Consider the following 17991-nt stretch of genomic DNA (forward strand, 5'->3'; position numbering starts at 1 on the left):
CTACAGAGATGCTATGGGCCTATCAGAGTGCATGGCATCATAAACACTATGAAATATCAGTTAATAAAAATCTGGTGGTCTCTGCCAGAAAACAAAAAATAAGATATAATGATCCACATTTGATAAAATGAAGGCAAAAAATGTTTCCCAGACACAGTCAGTCTCCTCTGACGCCCATCTGATTTCTCAGACATAAATCCTACAGAAAACATTTAAGTAGAGCTGAAGAGAAGAGAACACGAGAGAGAAAACGTTATTCTGGGTGACCTAGAGAGATTGTGCAAAAATGAATGGTCAAAGATCCTTTCTTTCCGTGCTGAAACCTTGTAAGATTTTACAGAAAACCAAGGGCTGTCCTAAAAAGCATTTCAGGATTTTTTTGTTAGTTCTTGAAAGGCAATATTTATACTACTAAATACATGTACATATAATATAATTAAAGGTGAAATTATGCTATTGCAGTCTAAGATTAATTTGTTTTGAAGCTAAACATCTTTAAAATGTGTAACACGGGGTCATTTTTGTTTGCAGCAATCTTACAATTCTATTTTTTGTTTCATTTATGATAATTTAAAAGTCTGTTTGTTTTGCATAATTGCTTTGCAAGCTTTTGTGTTTCTTTGCAAACATTTGGTTTGTAGACGTTTCATTCAGGGTTTAAAACATTTTGCCGTCCTTTCTGGTAATTTGACATCTCAGTGGAGTCATTTTGCATATATTAGGATTATTTTCCATCTCTTTCAAATTTGTGCACACCTATTGCAACACTGTTTACAAAAGTTCCTTTTGGGGAGCTTATTATTTTACACAAAAGATTTGTTAATTTCCAATCTCATGCATTTGTTTTTTTTAATGTTGCTCTGTTGATTTTACTTCTTTGTATCTGTTATATGACATTTGCAGCAGAGTTGGTTTCTATCTTGGTCCTTTTGGATATGCAGTCATTCCTTTTGAAAATTAAAATAACACATTTGAAACAAAGACTCACAGGAATACACATTGTAGTTTAATTACACAATTCAGCACTGCATAAAAATGACATTTAACATGGCAGAAACGTTTATAATTTCAGAAACAGCATCATAGAAATATACATTCGGAAAATTCAAACTCACAGTTTCTCTGTACTTTCTGCTTATTCAAATGTCTTATAATTATTTTTCTTTGTCAAACACTTTTCTTTCATGAAACGTTAATGAAATATTTTCATCTGATTAAATATTTACATAAACAAAAACATGCATTTGTGATCGTCAGCTTTTGTAAAGAATATGGAAATACTGGCAACATGCAGGATCAACTCAGGTTACAATAAATACAGGAATTGTGCAAAGCAAACAGAAATGTCTCCATGTTAAATATCCTAATGAGTTCACACAGTCTCCCACATCTACGCTGTGATGTTGCTACAGCAGTCACTGTGGCCTCATTCTGCTCTGATTTGTTCCTCCCACTGCTCAGATACTATAACTGTTGATCACAGCTTCCAGATAAAAACCTCTCTCTGCCGTGGCTGAGGAAATACTGAGAGTTTGCTGAACATGAGCACAACAGCAAACAGGTTCCATCACATCTGCTACCTCAAATAAAACTTCTAAAGGATTCAGCCATGGGTACTGTTCCACTTCAAAAAGGGTTTCTACACAATGGAGGTCCATGGATCACATGTTCCCTGTCACATGACACACTGACATGTTAAATAAATAAATAAAAAACACATCCTGTTGTGTCAAGGTAATTTACCTCAGTTTTGATAAGCTTTTGGACACAGAAAACATCACTTCTGATGGACTCGCACTTGAAACTGACCGAACAGTCTTTAACCAGTAGAAAATATGAGAGCATGGATGTTAGGTTGTTTTTTTGACATACACACTTTCATTCTGCACGATTTGCCTGTAACAAGAACATTTTTAGGATCTGTCAAGCTAATATACAGCGAGTGGACTCTGGATCTCAGAACGTCTCACTCCGGCGCCGGATTGATGGGCGGTAGATTTCGCTGTTTAAAGTACTGGGTGACCTGCTGAGGGAGCTCGGCCAGGACAGATTTAGCAAGTGTCTCCTTCGGTGCCTAAGAGGACAAAGGACAAGAAACAATATTGATAAAATCAGGATTGCAGATCAGATGTGCACATGGTGGAACACTAACACTCCACTCCACACTGAACCCAGGATCTCCACGGTGAAACATGGTGGTGGCTGCAGCATGCTGTAGGGATGCTTTTCTTCATCAGCCACAAGGAAGCCAGGACAAAATGAAACAAAGCTAAACTTTCAGGTGATGCTACAAAGGAATGGTTCAGATCAAAGTACACTGCTCAAAAAAATAAAGGGAACACTCAAATAACATCCTAGATCTGAATGAATGAAATATTCTCATTGAATACTTTGTTCTGTACAAAGTTGAATGTGCTGACAACAAAATCACACAAAAATCATCAATGGAAATCAAATTTATTAACCAATGGAGGCCTGGATTTGGAGTCACAAACAAAATTAACGTGGAAAAACTCACTACAGGCTGATCCAACTTTGATGTAATGTCCTTAAAACAAGTCAAAATGAGGCTCAGTATTGTGTGTGACCTCCACGTGCCTGTATGACCTTCCTACAACGCCTGGACATGCTCCTGATGAGATGGTGGATGGTCTCCTGAGGGATCTCCTCCCAGACCTGGACTAAAACATCCGCCAACTCCTGGACAGTCTGTGGTGCAACGTGACGTTGGTGGATGGATGGAGACATGATGTCCCAGATGTGCTCAATTGGATTCAGGTCTGGGGAACGGGCGGGCCAGTCCATAGTTTCAATGTCTTCATCTTGCAGGAACTGCTGACACACTCCAGCCACATGAGGTCTAGCATTGTCCTGCATTAGGAGGAACCCAGGGCCAATCGGACCAGCATATGGTCTCACAAGGGGTCTGAGGATCTCATCTCGGTACCTAATGGCAGTCAGGCTACCTCTAGCGAGCACATGGAGGGCCATGCGGCCCTCCAAAGAAATGTCACCCCACACCATTACTGACCCACTGCCAAACCGGTCATGCTGAAGGATGTTGCAGGCAGCAGATCTCTCTCCACGGTATCTCCAGACTCTGTCACATCTGTCACATGTACTCAGTGTGAACCTGCTTTCATCTGTGAAGACCACAGGGCTCCAGTGGCGAATTTACCAATCCTGGTGTTCTCTGGCAAATGCCAAGCGTCCTGCACGGTGTTGGGCTGTGAGCACAACCCCCATCCTCATGGAGTCGGTTTCTAACCGTTTGTGCAGACACATGCACATTTGTGGCCTGCTGGAGGTCATTTTGCAGGGTTCTGGCAGTGCTCCTCCTGTTCCTCCTTGCACAAAGGTGGAAGTAGCGGTCCTGCTGCTGGGTTGTTGCCCTCCTACGGCCTCCTCCACGTCTCCTGGTGTACTGGCCTGTCTCCTGGTAGCACCTCCAGGCTCTGGACACTACGCTGACAGACACAGCAAACCTTCTTGCCACAGCTCGCATTGATGTGCCATCCTGGATGAGCTGCACTACCTGAGCCACTTGTGTGGGTTGTAGAGTCCGTCTCATGCTACCACGAGTGTGAAAGCACCACCAACATTCAAAAGTGACCAAAACATCAGCCAGAAAGCATAGGTAGGGAGAAGTGGTCTGTGGTCCCCACCTGCAGAACCACTCCTTTATTGGTGAGTCTTGCTAATCGCCAAAGATTTCCCCCTGTTGTCTATTTCATTTGAACAACAGATGTGAAACTGATTGTCAATCAGTGTTGCTTCATAAGTGGACAGTTTGATTTCACTGAAGTTTGATTTACTTGGAGTTATATTGTGTTGTTTAAGTGTTCCCTTTATTTTTTTGAGCAGTGTATATTCATGTATTGGAATGGCTGAATCAAGGTCTAGATCTAAAGCCAACTGTGAATTTTTGGCAAAACTTCAAAACAGATGTTCACAGATGTTCTCCGTCCAATCTGAATGAGTAAGAGCAACTTTGCAAAGAAAACAAGGGAAAAACTATAATCTATAGATTAGATGATAGAGACTAATTGCAACAAAAGGAGGTTCTACATAATATTGATTCAGGAGGGCTGAATAAAAATGCATGTGCCACAAAACTTGTTATATTATCAAAAAATAAAGCAGAGATAAACAACAAAGTTAGTTCCTCTGAAACTTCATCCATCTATTTTTTAAACCAGCTTCTTTTGTACAGGGTTGTGGGGTGCTGATGTGTATCCCCAGTGGTCTACAGGTGAGAGGCAGGTGTACAGGTCGCCGACAGAATACTCCATGCTTAAAGACCCTGGGCCAGGAGTTGAACCGTGGCCCATCTGGCTGCAAGGCAACGGTGCTACCAACTGCACCATCTTGCAGCCCTCCCTGAAACACCCCTTTTGTTTTTTTAACAAAGTGAAAATAATATCATTGCTAGGGTTTACTTCTGTTACTACTGGCTTGACCTGAGCCTCAAGAAGCGATGCAGATGCATAAAAGATCCTGTTCTGGAAAAGGATTAAAGAGAAAATGATCTGCAGCTAAAACCAACTTATTGTTAGACCTGTCTTATCAGCATGAACAAAATGTGGTTTGCTGCAGGAAGGTCCTGCATTGAAATTACATTTTTATTTATCAGAGCAAATGAACTCTGAGAAATCTCTTCTTCAAGGGTAGCTGCAGAGTAACTTAATCTATATCCAACCAGTCAATAACTAAATTAAGGACATGGATTCAAAGTGATCAAAAACTGCAGCAGTACCTGGACAACAGGTGCCAACGTGTAGATAAATCAACTATTGCAAAAATATCAGTTATTCAACCTCATGCTGCCCTCAGTGATGTGGCTTCTACTAAATTTAGGATAAAAAACAAAATTATTTAAATTTCTTTTAGATTATGAATTAAAATCAGGCCCCTGGTGTTCCTGACTCAAATGTTAAGACTTAGATATTGTTCCTTGATTACAGAACAACCTTCATCTGTGCGACCATGATTTCACAGCTGTAACTCTCCAACCCTGCTGTTCTTACTCCATAAATACAGAAAACGGAACAGAAAGTTAAAAACTAAAAAGGAAAATAACACAAGAAGCTGGCTTGACACTTATCCTGGTCTCTCCCATCTTTGAAACTACCAAGTTACTCCTACATTCCAATTCTTTATATACAATTTTAATCCTCTAATGATCCTCAGACTGAGACACAATCCTTTATTCCACAATAAAGTTACCTGATAAACTTTAAGCAGATTCAGATAACATGACTTGGCTTTTACTTTGACATGAACGCATAATACAGAAGAGAAGGAAGCTGCGGCACTTTACATCAGTAACCTTTGTAGAAGGCAGAGAAAAAGCCTTTGACCCACATTTGATCCATCTTTCCAACATCCTCACACAAGGAGAACTGCGCTCCACCAGCCAGTTTCTCTTTGATATTTCAGGGTTCCAGATGCAAACATTAAGGTGTTAGCCGTTTCTCCTCCAAACCCTCTGAATAGGTTAGACTTTTCACACACTGCTCAGATGGCAGATCTATTCCAATAATGGCTTAAGAATCATCTGAGTAGGCATGTAGGTAGGTATAGAAAAGACAAATACAAATAAGCATCTATTTAAAAGGCTTTATACTTGATTGAGTGCTTCTTAGTAATGTAATGTAATTGGTACAGATCTTTACTACTGATATCAGCATTTTTGAGCCATTTAAAGAGTTAGCTGATTTTTGTACCTTATGAATATGAGAGCAACATAGAGGTTGTACTCTAGCGACCCCCTGGAATTCCTTGTGCAGAATTTCGACCAGGGCCAGTCTGGCATCAAGGCTGCTTAGCTTCTGGTCAATAGTCTAAATTGTCGGTGTAACTCTGTCTGGTGAGGCGGTGGTACTGGTGGAGCATTCAGAGACCGTGTTCACTTTGATGTTGGAGTGGCTGCTGGTTTCTGTGATTTAACTGTTAAGACTCTCTGGAAAGACTCGTCAAAGTAGCTCTGCAGACTATCATCAGTTTCCTCGTCCAGGTTGTTGTTGATGAGGAAAAGGACACGATACTTAATATTTTAATTGCATTTGATATTTGGCTCAGTTTTATTGGCTTGTTTTTACCTGAGCTGATTCGTCGTTTGTTAGACGACATGTTGTATACTAACGCACCACTCTTGCGAGAACTCAGCACATCCCGTTCCCCCAAGGTACTTTAATCATTTATTAGTTTGGACAGCTTCACAAGACATAGACTGCAGCTGTGTTATGATTTGGGGTTTTTTGGTTTTTGGTTGCGGGTTTTTCCTCTTATGTTTCTCACTGTTAAGGTTTTAAATCATGCTTCTAGTTATTATTTTTCTGGTCATGCTTTAGTTTTTGTCTTCTAGTTCATGTTTTGTCAATTTAGGTTTTTGGATCTGGTTATGCTTTAGTTTCATGTTTTTCTAGTTATGTTTCTATTAGTTTGTATCCTTGAATTTCTGTTTTGCTCCAGTCACGTTTTGTTCTCTCCTGTCTGTCAATCAACTTTATTCAGTTCACCTGCACTAAGCAAATCAGTCTCCTCGTTTCACCTTGTTCTTGTTATACACATCTGTTCTGTTCATTCCTGGCGGAAACATTTCGGAACATAGGGTGTGGGCTACAACTGTCACATTTCTTGGGTTAAGCCACTCCTGAACCAGAGACAACATCACAAGCGTCTCACTTAGACTGAGTGAAAATGGACTTGACTGATAAGACTCAAATTAGGTTTTAATTGCCAAGGGCTCCATTCTGTCAGTTGGGCTCAAAGAGGTTTTTTTATAGCAGACTGTATTGCTTGGTCAGTGGGGATTGGGGACGGAGAAGAAAATATGAATGTTAAACATGGGTGGTCACAAATGCTGAAGTTCTGATATGATCTCTATTCTGTGCTAAATTTAAAGGCTCACCTTCTATATGGAATCTGGATTTTAGAGCTCTCCATGGTCAGGCTCCCCGATACATTAGAGCCCCGTTGTGTCCGTATATCCCTTCTCGAAGGCTAAGGTCATTGGATCAGAATCTTCTTAAGGTCCCTTACACCCGTCTTAAGACTAGAGGAGATCGTTCCTTCCAGGCCGTTGCGCCAAAGCTTTGGAACGATCTCCCGCTCTCGTTACGTTCTCTTGATTCTGTGGAAATTTTTAAGAGCAAACTTAAAACCTATCTCTTTTGCAAATCTTTTTAACAGTTCCAGTGCGTTGGATGTAGTTATGCTAATATAGGCTTGTGACTATTATATTTACCACTACCCTCATAGTGATGGTTTTGATTACATTTTTTGTGCCTTTATTGTTTTATCTTAATGTATAATTGTGCACTTCTGTAAAACACCTTGTGACATTTAATGTCTGTGAAAGGCGCTATATAAATAAACTTTTACTTACTTACTTACTTACTTACTTAAATGTATTCACAATCTATAGTACTACAAATCGGAACTGAAACATTTGTAATACCCAGCTTCTATTGAAATCTGCAAGAAAACTGCAATATGTAGACTTGTCAACAATGGTCTGAATTAATATCACTGATAACCGATTTTGATCAAACAAAGGTTTGACTTGTAAAGCCTAAACGTGGGAAAAGGGCATAAGGTGCCTTTAAAATTCCTCTTGCCAAGATGAAGATGAAAGACATCAGATCCAACAATGCAGACAAGTTGAAAGGCCACTATTAAAGCAACCTGAGCAAACTAAGCGCTTCAGCAGAGCCACAGGCTAATCCCCTGTCAAGGTGCATCAATGCAATAGTTTAAGCAAAAGGAGCCCCTACTAAGAACCGAGTGCAGATACTGTACATTACATTACATGGACATACTTATCTATATGTATACTTATATACATCAGTAGGCCCACATTTCTGTATGGAAAAATAAAATTCTAGTGTACAAAAAAAAAACTGATTTTTTTTTTTTTTTATTAGCTCAATGAAAATTAGCAGAAAGATATCAGTTCATTTAAATTTTAATTACTGAAGTATATAAGCGTAAATAAAATGCAATTGTGAGGTGTAACTTTTACCCACTGTTATATGCAGTACTTGTAAAAAACCTTTTTAAGCTACATCAGCAACAGTAAGACACCAATTCTCTATCTTCTGCGAATGATTAGTAGTAAGTGTGGGAGTACAGGACCTTTGTTCAGATTTCTTCATTTCCTCTCTGTCTCAGATTAATTCCAGCCCCTTTCTTTTGGTTCATTTTGTTTCCGTCTCTTGCCCTCCCACCAAAAGCATGGAATGAAGCCAGTAAACACTGTCTGTTCCTCCTACTGTACTGGAAGTTTGTTCACCCACTGACAGCCCCCCCCCCCACACACACACACACTTACACAGAGGAACAAGACAAAAACCAACAATGCACTAATGAGTCCTCCTGCGGACCGCCTGAAAATAAGTATGCTCCAACATCTTTGCTCACCTGCAGCACACATGAACGAACCTTCATTAACATAAACGCAGCTCAGAAACCCATCAGCTTGGAGCCCGCTTGCAGCGTCTCTGCCAAGGGCGAGATAACCGAGTAGGAACCCTCAAACAGCAGACTCTCTATGCTTTGTGTGTGTTGTGTGCCTGATAAAACACAAAATGCAAAGCAACAGGCTGCCATTTACACACAGGCAGCAGGACATTGTGTCATCAAATGAGGGACAGTTAAAACTGAGGCAAAATAAGGCAGCAATATTCAAACATTAGTTGGTAAAAGGGCCATCAATCCCCACTGGAGGTGTTAAGTTTGGGGTTTTATCTGAATGCTTTCTTTAAAAGGATATGTACTGTATGCATTTTTTGTTTTCAATCTAATTCTTCCTTCACATATGTTGTATGTACTGCTGCCACGTAAAGCCTGAGCTATAGGTGAGAACAACTTATGGTTTTCCAGTTAATTTAACAGCAAGAATGTCCAGAGTTCATTGCTAAAGGTCAGCAGTGGTAAATTCAAGTCCAGTTGTTATAAAAATCACATGGTCTGGCTGATGCTTTCCATTAGGAATACAGAGCTGAAAACAGCTTCAGCATCAACTATTATTGCTGAGAATAATCACAAGACAGACATACTGTAAGAAGCTCAGTCCTGTTACTTCAAGGCTGGACTATTGTAATTCTTTACTATCAGGATGTCCACAAAATGCAGTTAAAAGCCTTCAGCTGATCCAAAATGCTGCAGCAAGAGTTCTTATGAAATTTAAAAAGATAGATCATATTTCTCCTATTTTAGCTTCCCTTCATTGGCTCTTTGTTAAATCCAGAATAGAATTTAAAATTCTCCTCCTCACATATAAAGCCCTTAATGATCTAGCTCCATCATACTTCAGAGATCTGATTGTTTCATATGTTCCTAACAGAGCACTTCGTTCCCAGACTGCAGGTTTACTGGTGGTTCCTAGAGTCTCTAGAAGTAGAATGGGAGGCAGATCCTTTAGTTATCAGGCTCCTCTCCTGTGGAACCAGCTCCCAGCTTTAGTCCGTGAGGCAAACACCCTGTCTACTTTTAAGGCTAGGCTTAAAACTTTCCTTTTTGATAAAGCTTATAGTTAGAGTGGCTTAGTTTATCCTGAACTATCTCTGTAGTTATGCTGCTATAGGCTTAGGCTGCTGGAGGACATAATGACCACTTTCACCCTCTTCGCTACATTCTCACACTACTCTCCAATTTTGCATTATTTGCTGTTATTTCAGCTTTTAACTTTGTTCTCTCTTTTCTCTTCCTAGAAGCTACACCTGACCTGACTCTGTGTCTACCTGTGACACCTTTCTTGGGGGGGGGGGCATCATACAAACTTCTGCTGGCAACAACCTAATGCTCACCTTCTACAGATGATCCACATGGCCCAGTCTTTCAGTGTTTAACCCTTTCTCTCTCCTAGACATGGCTACTGACTGAGCTTCTACTGTGACTAACTCTATGTGCTCTCTTTCAGACTCTAACCTTGAAAATAAATGTTTAATGATAAGGAAATATTAGAGTGGAAGTCAACATCCTGTCACAGTAACAGGCTTAACTCATTCTGCAGCAGCATCAAGATTAAATGATAGTCTGAGCATTTAAAATCTTCTTTTCTCTTAAATCTCCGAGACATAGCTACTGACTGAGCTTGTTGAGCTGAGCTTCAGGCCCCGCCCCTTTCTGGCTGAGTGCAGGTCTGGGTGTGTCTCCCACCCTGGTGGCAGCAGCCTGTTTTCTCCAGGTGGAGATGATTAAATAAATTGTTTGGAGGTACTCTCTAACACATGAGCTGCTGACGATGTGTGAGAGAGGTGCTGGAAAATGGACTCTGCAGGACTGAGAAAGCTTGTTTCAAGGAAAGGAAGGAGCCGGTGAGCTGCAGACTGTACTTGAATATATGTAGAAACTGATATTTAATGCTTTAAATATTTGTTTGATTTTTGGGTGTAATTTGGGATGTTATACTTAGTTTCAAGAATAATTCATAATCATTTTAAGGGCTAATTATTTTGATCATAGTTAAATTTGGGTTTATTGGGTTTTTGCTTAACCCTTTTTGTGTTTTCTTTGTGTTTAAGGTTTTTCACCTATTGTGACCACCTGTGAACTTTAAAAATAAAGGAAAGGAGGAAAAGAAAAATTGTTTCGGGGTCATTGAGTGAAATCCAGTTTGAATCCTATTGAAGCAAGCTGCCTTTTCAAGTGGGGGAAACCTGCAGTGTAAGCCCAACAAAAGTGGGAACCACTTGACAGAGCTTCTACTGTGACTAACTCTATGTGCTCTCTTTCAGACTCTAACCTTGAAAACTGGCTCAGAGTTTCTGTTCTTTCTTTCTAGATGAAACGACTAAAGGAGCTACATCCATTAACATTTACTTTCCATAGAAAGTACTCCTGGATCAGTGCTTCTTTGTTCTTTTTGTGTCTCTGCTCTGTTCTCTCAAACCCCCAGTCGGTCGTGGCAGATGGCCGCTCACACTGAGCCTGGTTCTGCTGGAGGTTTCTTCCTGTTAAAAGGGAGTTTTTCCTCTCCACTGTTGCTACATGCATGCTCAGTATGAGGGATTGCTGCAAAGTCAACGCCAGTGACTGTCCACTGTCTCTACATGCTCATCCAGGAGGAGTGAATGCTGCAAGTCACTGACTGGATGCAATCTGCTGGGTTTCCTTTCACAGAAAAACTTTTTATCCAATTTGAATAAATAACTGAATCTGACTGAACTGTTCAATGGTTAGGATTAATTAGAATGTATGTACCTGACTTCGTGAAGTGCCTTGAGACGACATGTGTTGTGAATTGGCATAATATAAATAAAACTGAATTGAACTGAATCCTTCCAGTTAGCAGTACTGTGCCTGCAACCGCAGCAAAGCCTATACCAGGGGTCTACAACCTGCAGCTCCTAAGTCACACGTTGCTCTTTAGGCCCTCCATGGTTCTTCAGAACGTTGGCCTAAAATGTTTGCTAAGAAATGTTTTTTAACATAGAAGTCAACTGGATCCAATGTTGTGACCATATAAGGAGTTTTTTTTTCCAAGGAATGATGGCCTGGGCCATTTTTGGAAGCACTGGGGGTTCTTGGCTTTGGGCCTTTCTCTTATCAGTTCTTGCCCCACCCCTTAGTGTATTGTAGTATTAGGGAACTGTGTGGACTCTACTCTTTATCCTTTTTGGATAAAGAGCTGACTGCACTCAGTGGAGAGAAAAAGGTCACTGTATGCATACAATGTTAATATACTTTTTTCTGATCCAATATAGTTTGGTTTTTTTCACGCTATATTTACATCAAATTTGTGTAAAAAAAGTTTTAATTTGTTTTGTCATTGCAAAATACTTCTTTTTTCATAAAGTTGGTAAGTTTCATTCAAGAGAGGTTTTTTTGTCTTCTAGTAAAGGTTTAACTTTTTTTTAATTCTAAAACTTATGTTGTGACATTTTAAACTTTCTTGTGAAGTTACATAAAGGGGCTGTTAATAGTTTTAAGAAATAATGACTAAGGCTATACACAAATAGTTCAAAATCTAAAATATTGTGTGTTTAAGTCTGACCCTGGTAGCTCTACACTAAACAGAGCTTCTATAAAACACAGTTTGAGTGTAGAAACATATTTTTAAATAAAAAGGGACCAATAAATGTACTAGCCAAGCAGAAACTGAAATATTCTATACAGATTATTTTAAACACAGTTCATAAAAATCCTTAATTCTTCACCCAGCTGTGTTTTTTATTACTGTAAAACAAAGAACACCACTAGCTGGTTACTTATCTGGTATGGCTGATTATTAGCTGCAAACCTTTTGGAATATTAAGCTTTTTGAATTCTCCAGAATAACACACACACAGGACTGTCACTCAGTGTTACAATTTTTCTTATAACTAAATTTTTAGCAACAAACTAAACTTAAATTCATATGTTTACAATTGTTATGAACTAATAAAACATCTTAATGGGCAAACTTCAAATCATATTAATGAAGCACCATACAAGTAGCAAAAATGTGAGTAGAAGCTTTCATTAATTGTTATCCTGAAAAGCCGTTGTTGTATGACATGGCTCCTTCGAGGTTTTATTAGCTCAGAGCTTAGAAAGATCTACCAAAAATGGAGCAGCTAGAGACTGAGAAAAATTAACCAATACTCACGTTACGGAAATCCCTGAATGGGACAAACTGCACAATGTCACGGAGAGCCTCCTCTCCTGTGTTGGACCTCAGAACACTGGCATCTCCATCCAGAAACTCCATGGCAGCAAAGTCTGCGTTACCAACACCAATGATGATGATGGACATTGGCAACTTAGAGGCCTGAACGATGGCATGGCGTGTCTCATCCATGTCACTGATGACACCATCTGTTATGATGAGGAGAGTGAAGTACTGCTGCAGAGGGACATCAGAGAAGATGAAAAGGGGAGAGAATGAACAAGTAAGAAATGTTTTTAATTTTTCTTCACGAAGTCATAAATTTGTGCACAGACTACTTAGCAAATTAGATTTTTAGATTAGATTTGGTATGACAGACATTCTTGCTTGCTTTGTTTTGCCAATGAAACTTGAAATTAAATATAAATCCTGAAATGAAAATCCTCCTTGGGCTAATTAACCACGTGTTCGCTTATCGAATCGGTTAATTTTATATGTTCATAGACTTGGAAAACATTAACAGGTTATAAGATTGGTAAAAAAAAAAAATGGGGAATGTTAACTCTAACCTAGCTTTGAAAATTCTTGACACTGTGACTCACAGCATCAAATAAAAAGCTGTTTTTAAGGGGAAGGCGGAGCCAGTAGCTCAAATATCAATCAAGTTACTGCGGCACAAACAGCAGCTGCAGACTCGCTGATAGTAACATACCTACTCACAAATATTATTATCCTGCAGCATGGTGGACCCAATACAGGCAGGAGGTAGGCAGGATCGTGTTTAAATTAGTATATTTAATATAAACTGAAAATCCAAGAAAAGCTTTAAAAACAACAAAATGAGAGCTTTGCTATGTCAACATTTTGTACTTTCTTCTATGTAATGCACAACAAAATTGAGTAGCCACCAGTGCAGAGCTTGGTCAGCGATAGCACCTAGTGTGTCTGAGTAAGTCAGCAGACACTGAGGTTTAAACCTTTAGGACAACCGTATTGTGTCCATGAAAACCATCCAAAACACTGGCATTCTATCAGAAGTTAAAGAATGGTGTAGAGTTTGTTTCTTTGATGAGTCTTTCTACTGATTTATTGGGACATCTGATAAACAAAAAGTAATGGTTACAATGAGAATTGTGTGGAGCCAAAAGTGGAACATCTTCATCAAATCCATGTGTGGGGTTTGCTTCTCATCCAAGGCAGTGGGCTTCCTCTCTGCTCAAGAATTCTGGCATGAACAAAGAGTGGGATCAAAGCATCCTCCAAAACCATCTTTCAACAATACAGGAACAGTGTGGAGATGAGCAGGAAACTCGCCAGATCTAAACCCCACATTTGGTAAAAACAAAAAAAAAAAACAGGTGGAGAAACAAAAGCCAACAAACCAGGATCCACTCCAAGCACTAGAAAGACAAGACTGGGCCACCATCAATCAACGGGAAAATGTAGAACTTATTTAAGTGAAGGTTGTACACCATAAATGCTGATAACATTCACAGAAGTGTGACATATTTGTAAACAAATCCCTATAAAACTTGTTAAATGTTTCTAAATCATTCATAGAGACATGCCAAACTGTATTAAAGCAAACAACCGTGACATATGTTTCACTGCCTGAACTTTTGTCCATGACTGCACATCATATGGGTTTTATTTCTGTTGACTTATCGACATAAACACAAACAGACATCAGCTGTACTGGAACGCAAACTGAGGTGTAAGGATAAGAATAGACGATGTGAAAACACAAGCTGTCTTTACTTGGAAGAAAGTCACACTTCTGTGTGACACAGACACACAGCAGAGGGAGGACTCTGAAGCCTCATTAATGTGTTCGCAGCAACGCTCATTAGAGAATCATTATCACACACACAGGGTCGCTCACACACCAGGACATGCAGAGACCACATTGGCCTGCAGAGTGTGTGCAGCGTGTGTGTGTGTGTGTGTGTTGGTAGCAGGAGCATCTCTGTGTAAGCTCACACTGTCTCCAGTCACAGGTTCTCATTAGCTAAAGAACTTAAAAGGCAAGTCTGAGCAGCAGCATATTTGTGCAGCCTAAAACCAACCCAGCCACCTTTTCCAACACACACCGGTCCAAACACAACCCCAGCAGGATGTCCAAACACACACACACAGTGCAGCTGCCCTCACTCAATGTATGTTACTCATTCTTATGTTTGAACTCACTGTAATATAAAACAAGAAAAGGGTCTGCAATCATTTACTTGTAGAGACAAAAGCATTCTGGCACACATCACACAGACGAGTACAATTCTCTGTGAGTCTCTGTTCACCACAGGGTGACAGGATACAATTAGGGACAAAAAGCACCGTGGGAGCATAATGATACCCAGCTACTGTGCTCTTTTCAGATACATTCAGGAGACATGCTGCTTCATATGTGCCAGAGCCGAACTTTTTTTGAACAATTTCTTCAACGTGTCTAGATTCAAAGCCTCTGAGAGAGTCATATATCTGCAGGAACATCAGGCTGATGTCATAGAATACTGATTTAGAAAAAACCATTGTCCAAGATTTGGGAGATGCTGAACGTGATTGCATTCTTTATCACCGGCTAGTAAGGTGACCCAGGTAGTGGTGACAACACCACTGCTACACCATGGATTAAAACCTAAAGTTGCACCTTAAATTATTTAACCCTCCTACTGCCAATTGGGTTTGTTGGCAAAATTAAAAAATGTTCAGGTGTTTGAAATAAACAATGTACACAAAGAGTTGAAATTAGGAAACAAAATTAATTTGACAATTTTAATACTAAATCCTACTTTAAAAAGCTACTAGAGTCTGAATACAGTTCTTCATAAAAGCCCACAATGACAAATCAATCGTGAGTTCATTGGTTCCATCGGGTGTGGTTGAGATACAGAACCTCTGTTACCTTGGATGGTTGACAGATGCATTTCTTTGCATGTTAGAAATATGTTTGAGTTCAAATAGTTCAGAGCACAGATCACTGCTTTGCACAAACAAGAAAATAGATTTTTTTTTAAAGCAGCAAATGCCTTTAATATACAAAAAGCTGAAAACATAGTTTGCATGTTTAAAGCAGAAGAAACAGCGGCTACAACACCTGGTTGCAGAAAGAGGAAGCAATCAACGGCTATAGGAAGAAACTAAATTTGAATTGCTCAGACTGAATCCGTATTTGCATAATTTGAAATTAAATGCATTGTTTTGGAAATTAATTTCACTAAACTGAAACTGAATTTAATGGTTTGACACTGACTTTGTTTGCTTTGAAAATTGCTTTGCTATGTATTGAAAATTTGGTTTGATTACTTTCACTTTCAGTTCTATAATTCAATTTCAGTTCAAACGGAAGTAGCAAAGGCCGGAGGAGAGAGAAAAGCTGTGAATAATATTGGATATATTGCGCATTCTGCGACACAAAATGAACGTTTGCAATGTTTTAGACGAGAATGTAGTGGATATATCTGATCGATTTATCAAGATATCGCTTAATTGCACAAGTGCGCTTTCGTGTTCGGAGATGCCTCGCCTCGCCAGCTGTCAGCTGACCGGATGGTTGAGATACACTAAACCCCGAGAGAACAGCTGACTCCCAGCACATTGTTTTCAAACTCCCGCTGGGTTTCCCCAATGAGTGGAAGTTAAACAGATATAATTCAGTCAGATAATATCTAATATTAATGTTTGGTTTATTTATTATAATTATAATAAGAAGAATTATTATGCTCTACAAATAAACTGATTTAAACTTTGTTCCTAAAGTTAATATGTTAGTGTTTAGGTTGTTAAAAGTTTTACAAGTAAATTAAACAAATGGTATTTGTCATCAATGTATTTTATCTACATTTTTTAAATCTACAAACACAAAAAATATTTTGAACATTTTAAATGGCTGAATAATGAACAAGATTATAAAACAAGAACATTTTAAACAAAACAGCTTTATAAGCCATCAGTAATAAAAAGGGTAAATAAAAACCATGTAGTTATTTACAGTAGAGACAGCAGTATTAACCTTCAGGCTCAATTTCTTCGGATACACAGCTCTGCGCTTCACGCTAACATGGTTGCTAAGCAACAGAAGCTACGCTGAGGTAAGGGCGGGAAACGCAGACCGACGTAATACCGGCGGCACACTATGCTAATCTGGCATGTTTAGCTAATAGCTACAGGTAGCATAAGTTACTGTTTGACCATCATTAGTTTACATGATGCTTCTTATAGATGTTTATTTGACTTGGTGATTGACATCAAGCTCATGTATGCTGCACTGCTCCAGCTCAACATGCCGTAAAGGAAGTTTGTGTTTGATTAATCTGTGGCTTTCCTCAAGGACCCGAATGTGTGACACAATTTTTTAATACAACAAATTACCTTTTAAAAGCAAAGTAATTCAGTTTCAAACCATGAAATTTAGTTTCAGTTTGTTGAAATTAATTTTCAAACCAATGACTTTATTTTAAATCACATGCACACAGATTCAGTGAGCAATTCGAATTCAGTTTCTGATGGCACAAGTTTCTGCCCATAAACGGCTGCCATCAGATTCCTGAAGAGGCAGGCTGTCAAAAACCCTCGACTGACCCGCAGCAACACTTTGTAGCAGCAGTCACTGAGGTTTGTTGCGCAGAAAGACTAAACACTGAAGGGCTCCATGCAGGAACTCCAAGACATACACTAGGCATGTAAAAATATGAAAATGTTGTATTACTGTGAGTAAAATTAGCATGGTTATTAAAATCATCATGGTTTCGTAAAAATGTATAATAAATATGCAGAATGTGTTATTACAGGCTGAAGGTAATTCACTGAGTCTGAAGCTAGCAGCAAAAATATAGGTAAAATATTTTTCATCATTGTTGTGATTAGTATCAGTAGTACTAGTAGTAGCACTCTAAATTTAGACCTTTCACCTGAACCAAATAAATGGATCATTACATTGCTCCTATACAGAAACCCCGAGGAGGTAGTTCTGCCATTTTAATCAGCTGTGTTGACCCAGAACCACATTTAAGACATGAAGAACACCAACCCTTGAAGAGTTGGACACCCCTAGTCTTTGACAAGATATTTAACCACACAGGTCCATGTGTCTGCAGTGCAGACTCTGCACTCATGTATGAGTGCAAGTATGGTAGAGAACTGGGCTCAGAGTGTTTACCTAAATGTGTTACAATCCATCCTGAGCTGAACCTGAGAGGATGTATCATACTGTGATGTTACATACAGTGCATTGCATCAATCCTAGACAGTAAACTTATAGAAGAAAATGAGGCTTCCTAATTCTGATGTTAGGCTAAAAATATATGAAAAGCCTAGTAAGTGTTTCGGCTGCACAGCAGTAGAACAGAAAACATGATAGGACAGCCAAACGTGTGTGTCCCCATAGCAATAGAAGTGGATAA

General features: G+C 39.2%; 1 protein-coding gene across 2 annotated transcripts in view; it reads right to left on the reverse strand.

Annotated features, from left to right (window-relative positions):
• Nucleotides 1–984: 984 nt before the first annotated feature.
• The window catches only part of cpne2 (copine II), a 63128-nt gene continuing 46121 nt past the window's right edge, over nucleotides 985–17991 (reverse strand). For both annotated transcript variants that reach the window (XM_047385398.1, XM_047385391.1), the window contains 2 exons: nucleotides 12596–12832; nucleotides 985–2074 (listed from right to left, as the gene is read on the reverse strand). In XM_047385398.1, coding sequence (XP_047241354.1) covers nucleotides 1967–2074; nucleotides 12596–12832 — 345 coding nt within the window. In that variant the 3' untranslated portion in view covers nucleotides 985–1966. The remainder of the gene's footprint in view (nucleotides 2075–12595; nucleotides 12833–17991) is intronic.

This window comes from Girardinichthys multiradiatus, chromosome 2 (genome assembly GCF_021462225.1).
Source record: "Girardinichthys multiradiatus isolate DD_20200921_A chromosome 2, DD_fGirMul_XY1, whole genome shotgun sequence".
Lineage (NCBI taxonomy): Eukaryota > Metazoa > Chordata > Actinopteri > Cyprinodontiformes > Goodeidae > Girardinichthys > Girardinichthys multiradiatus.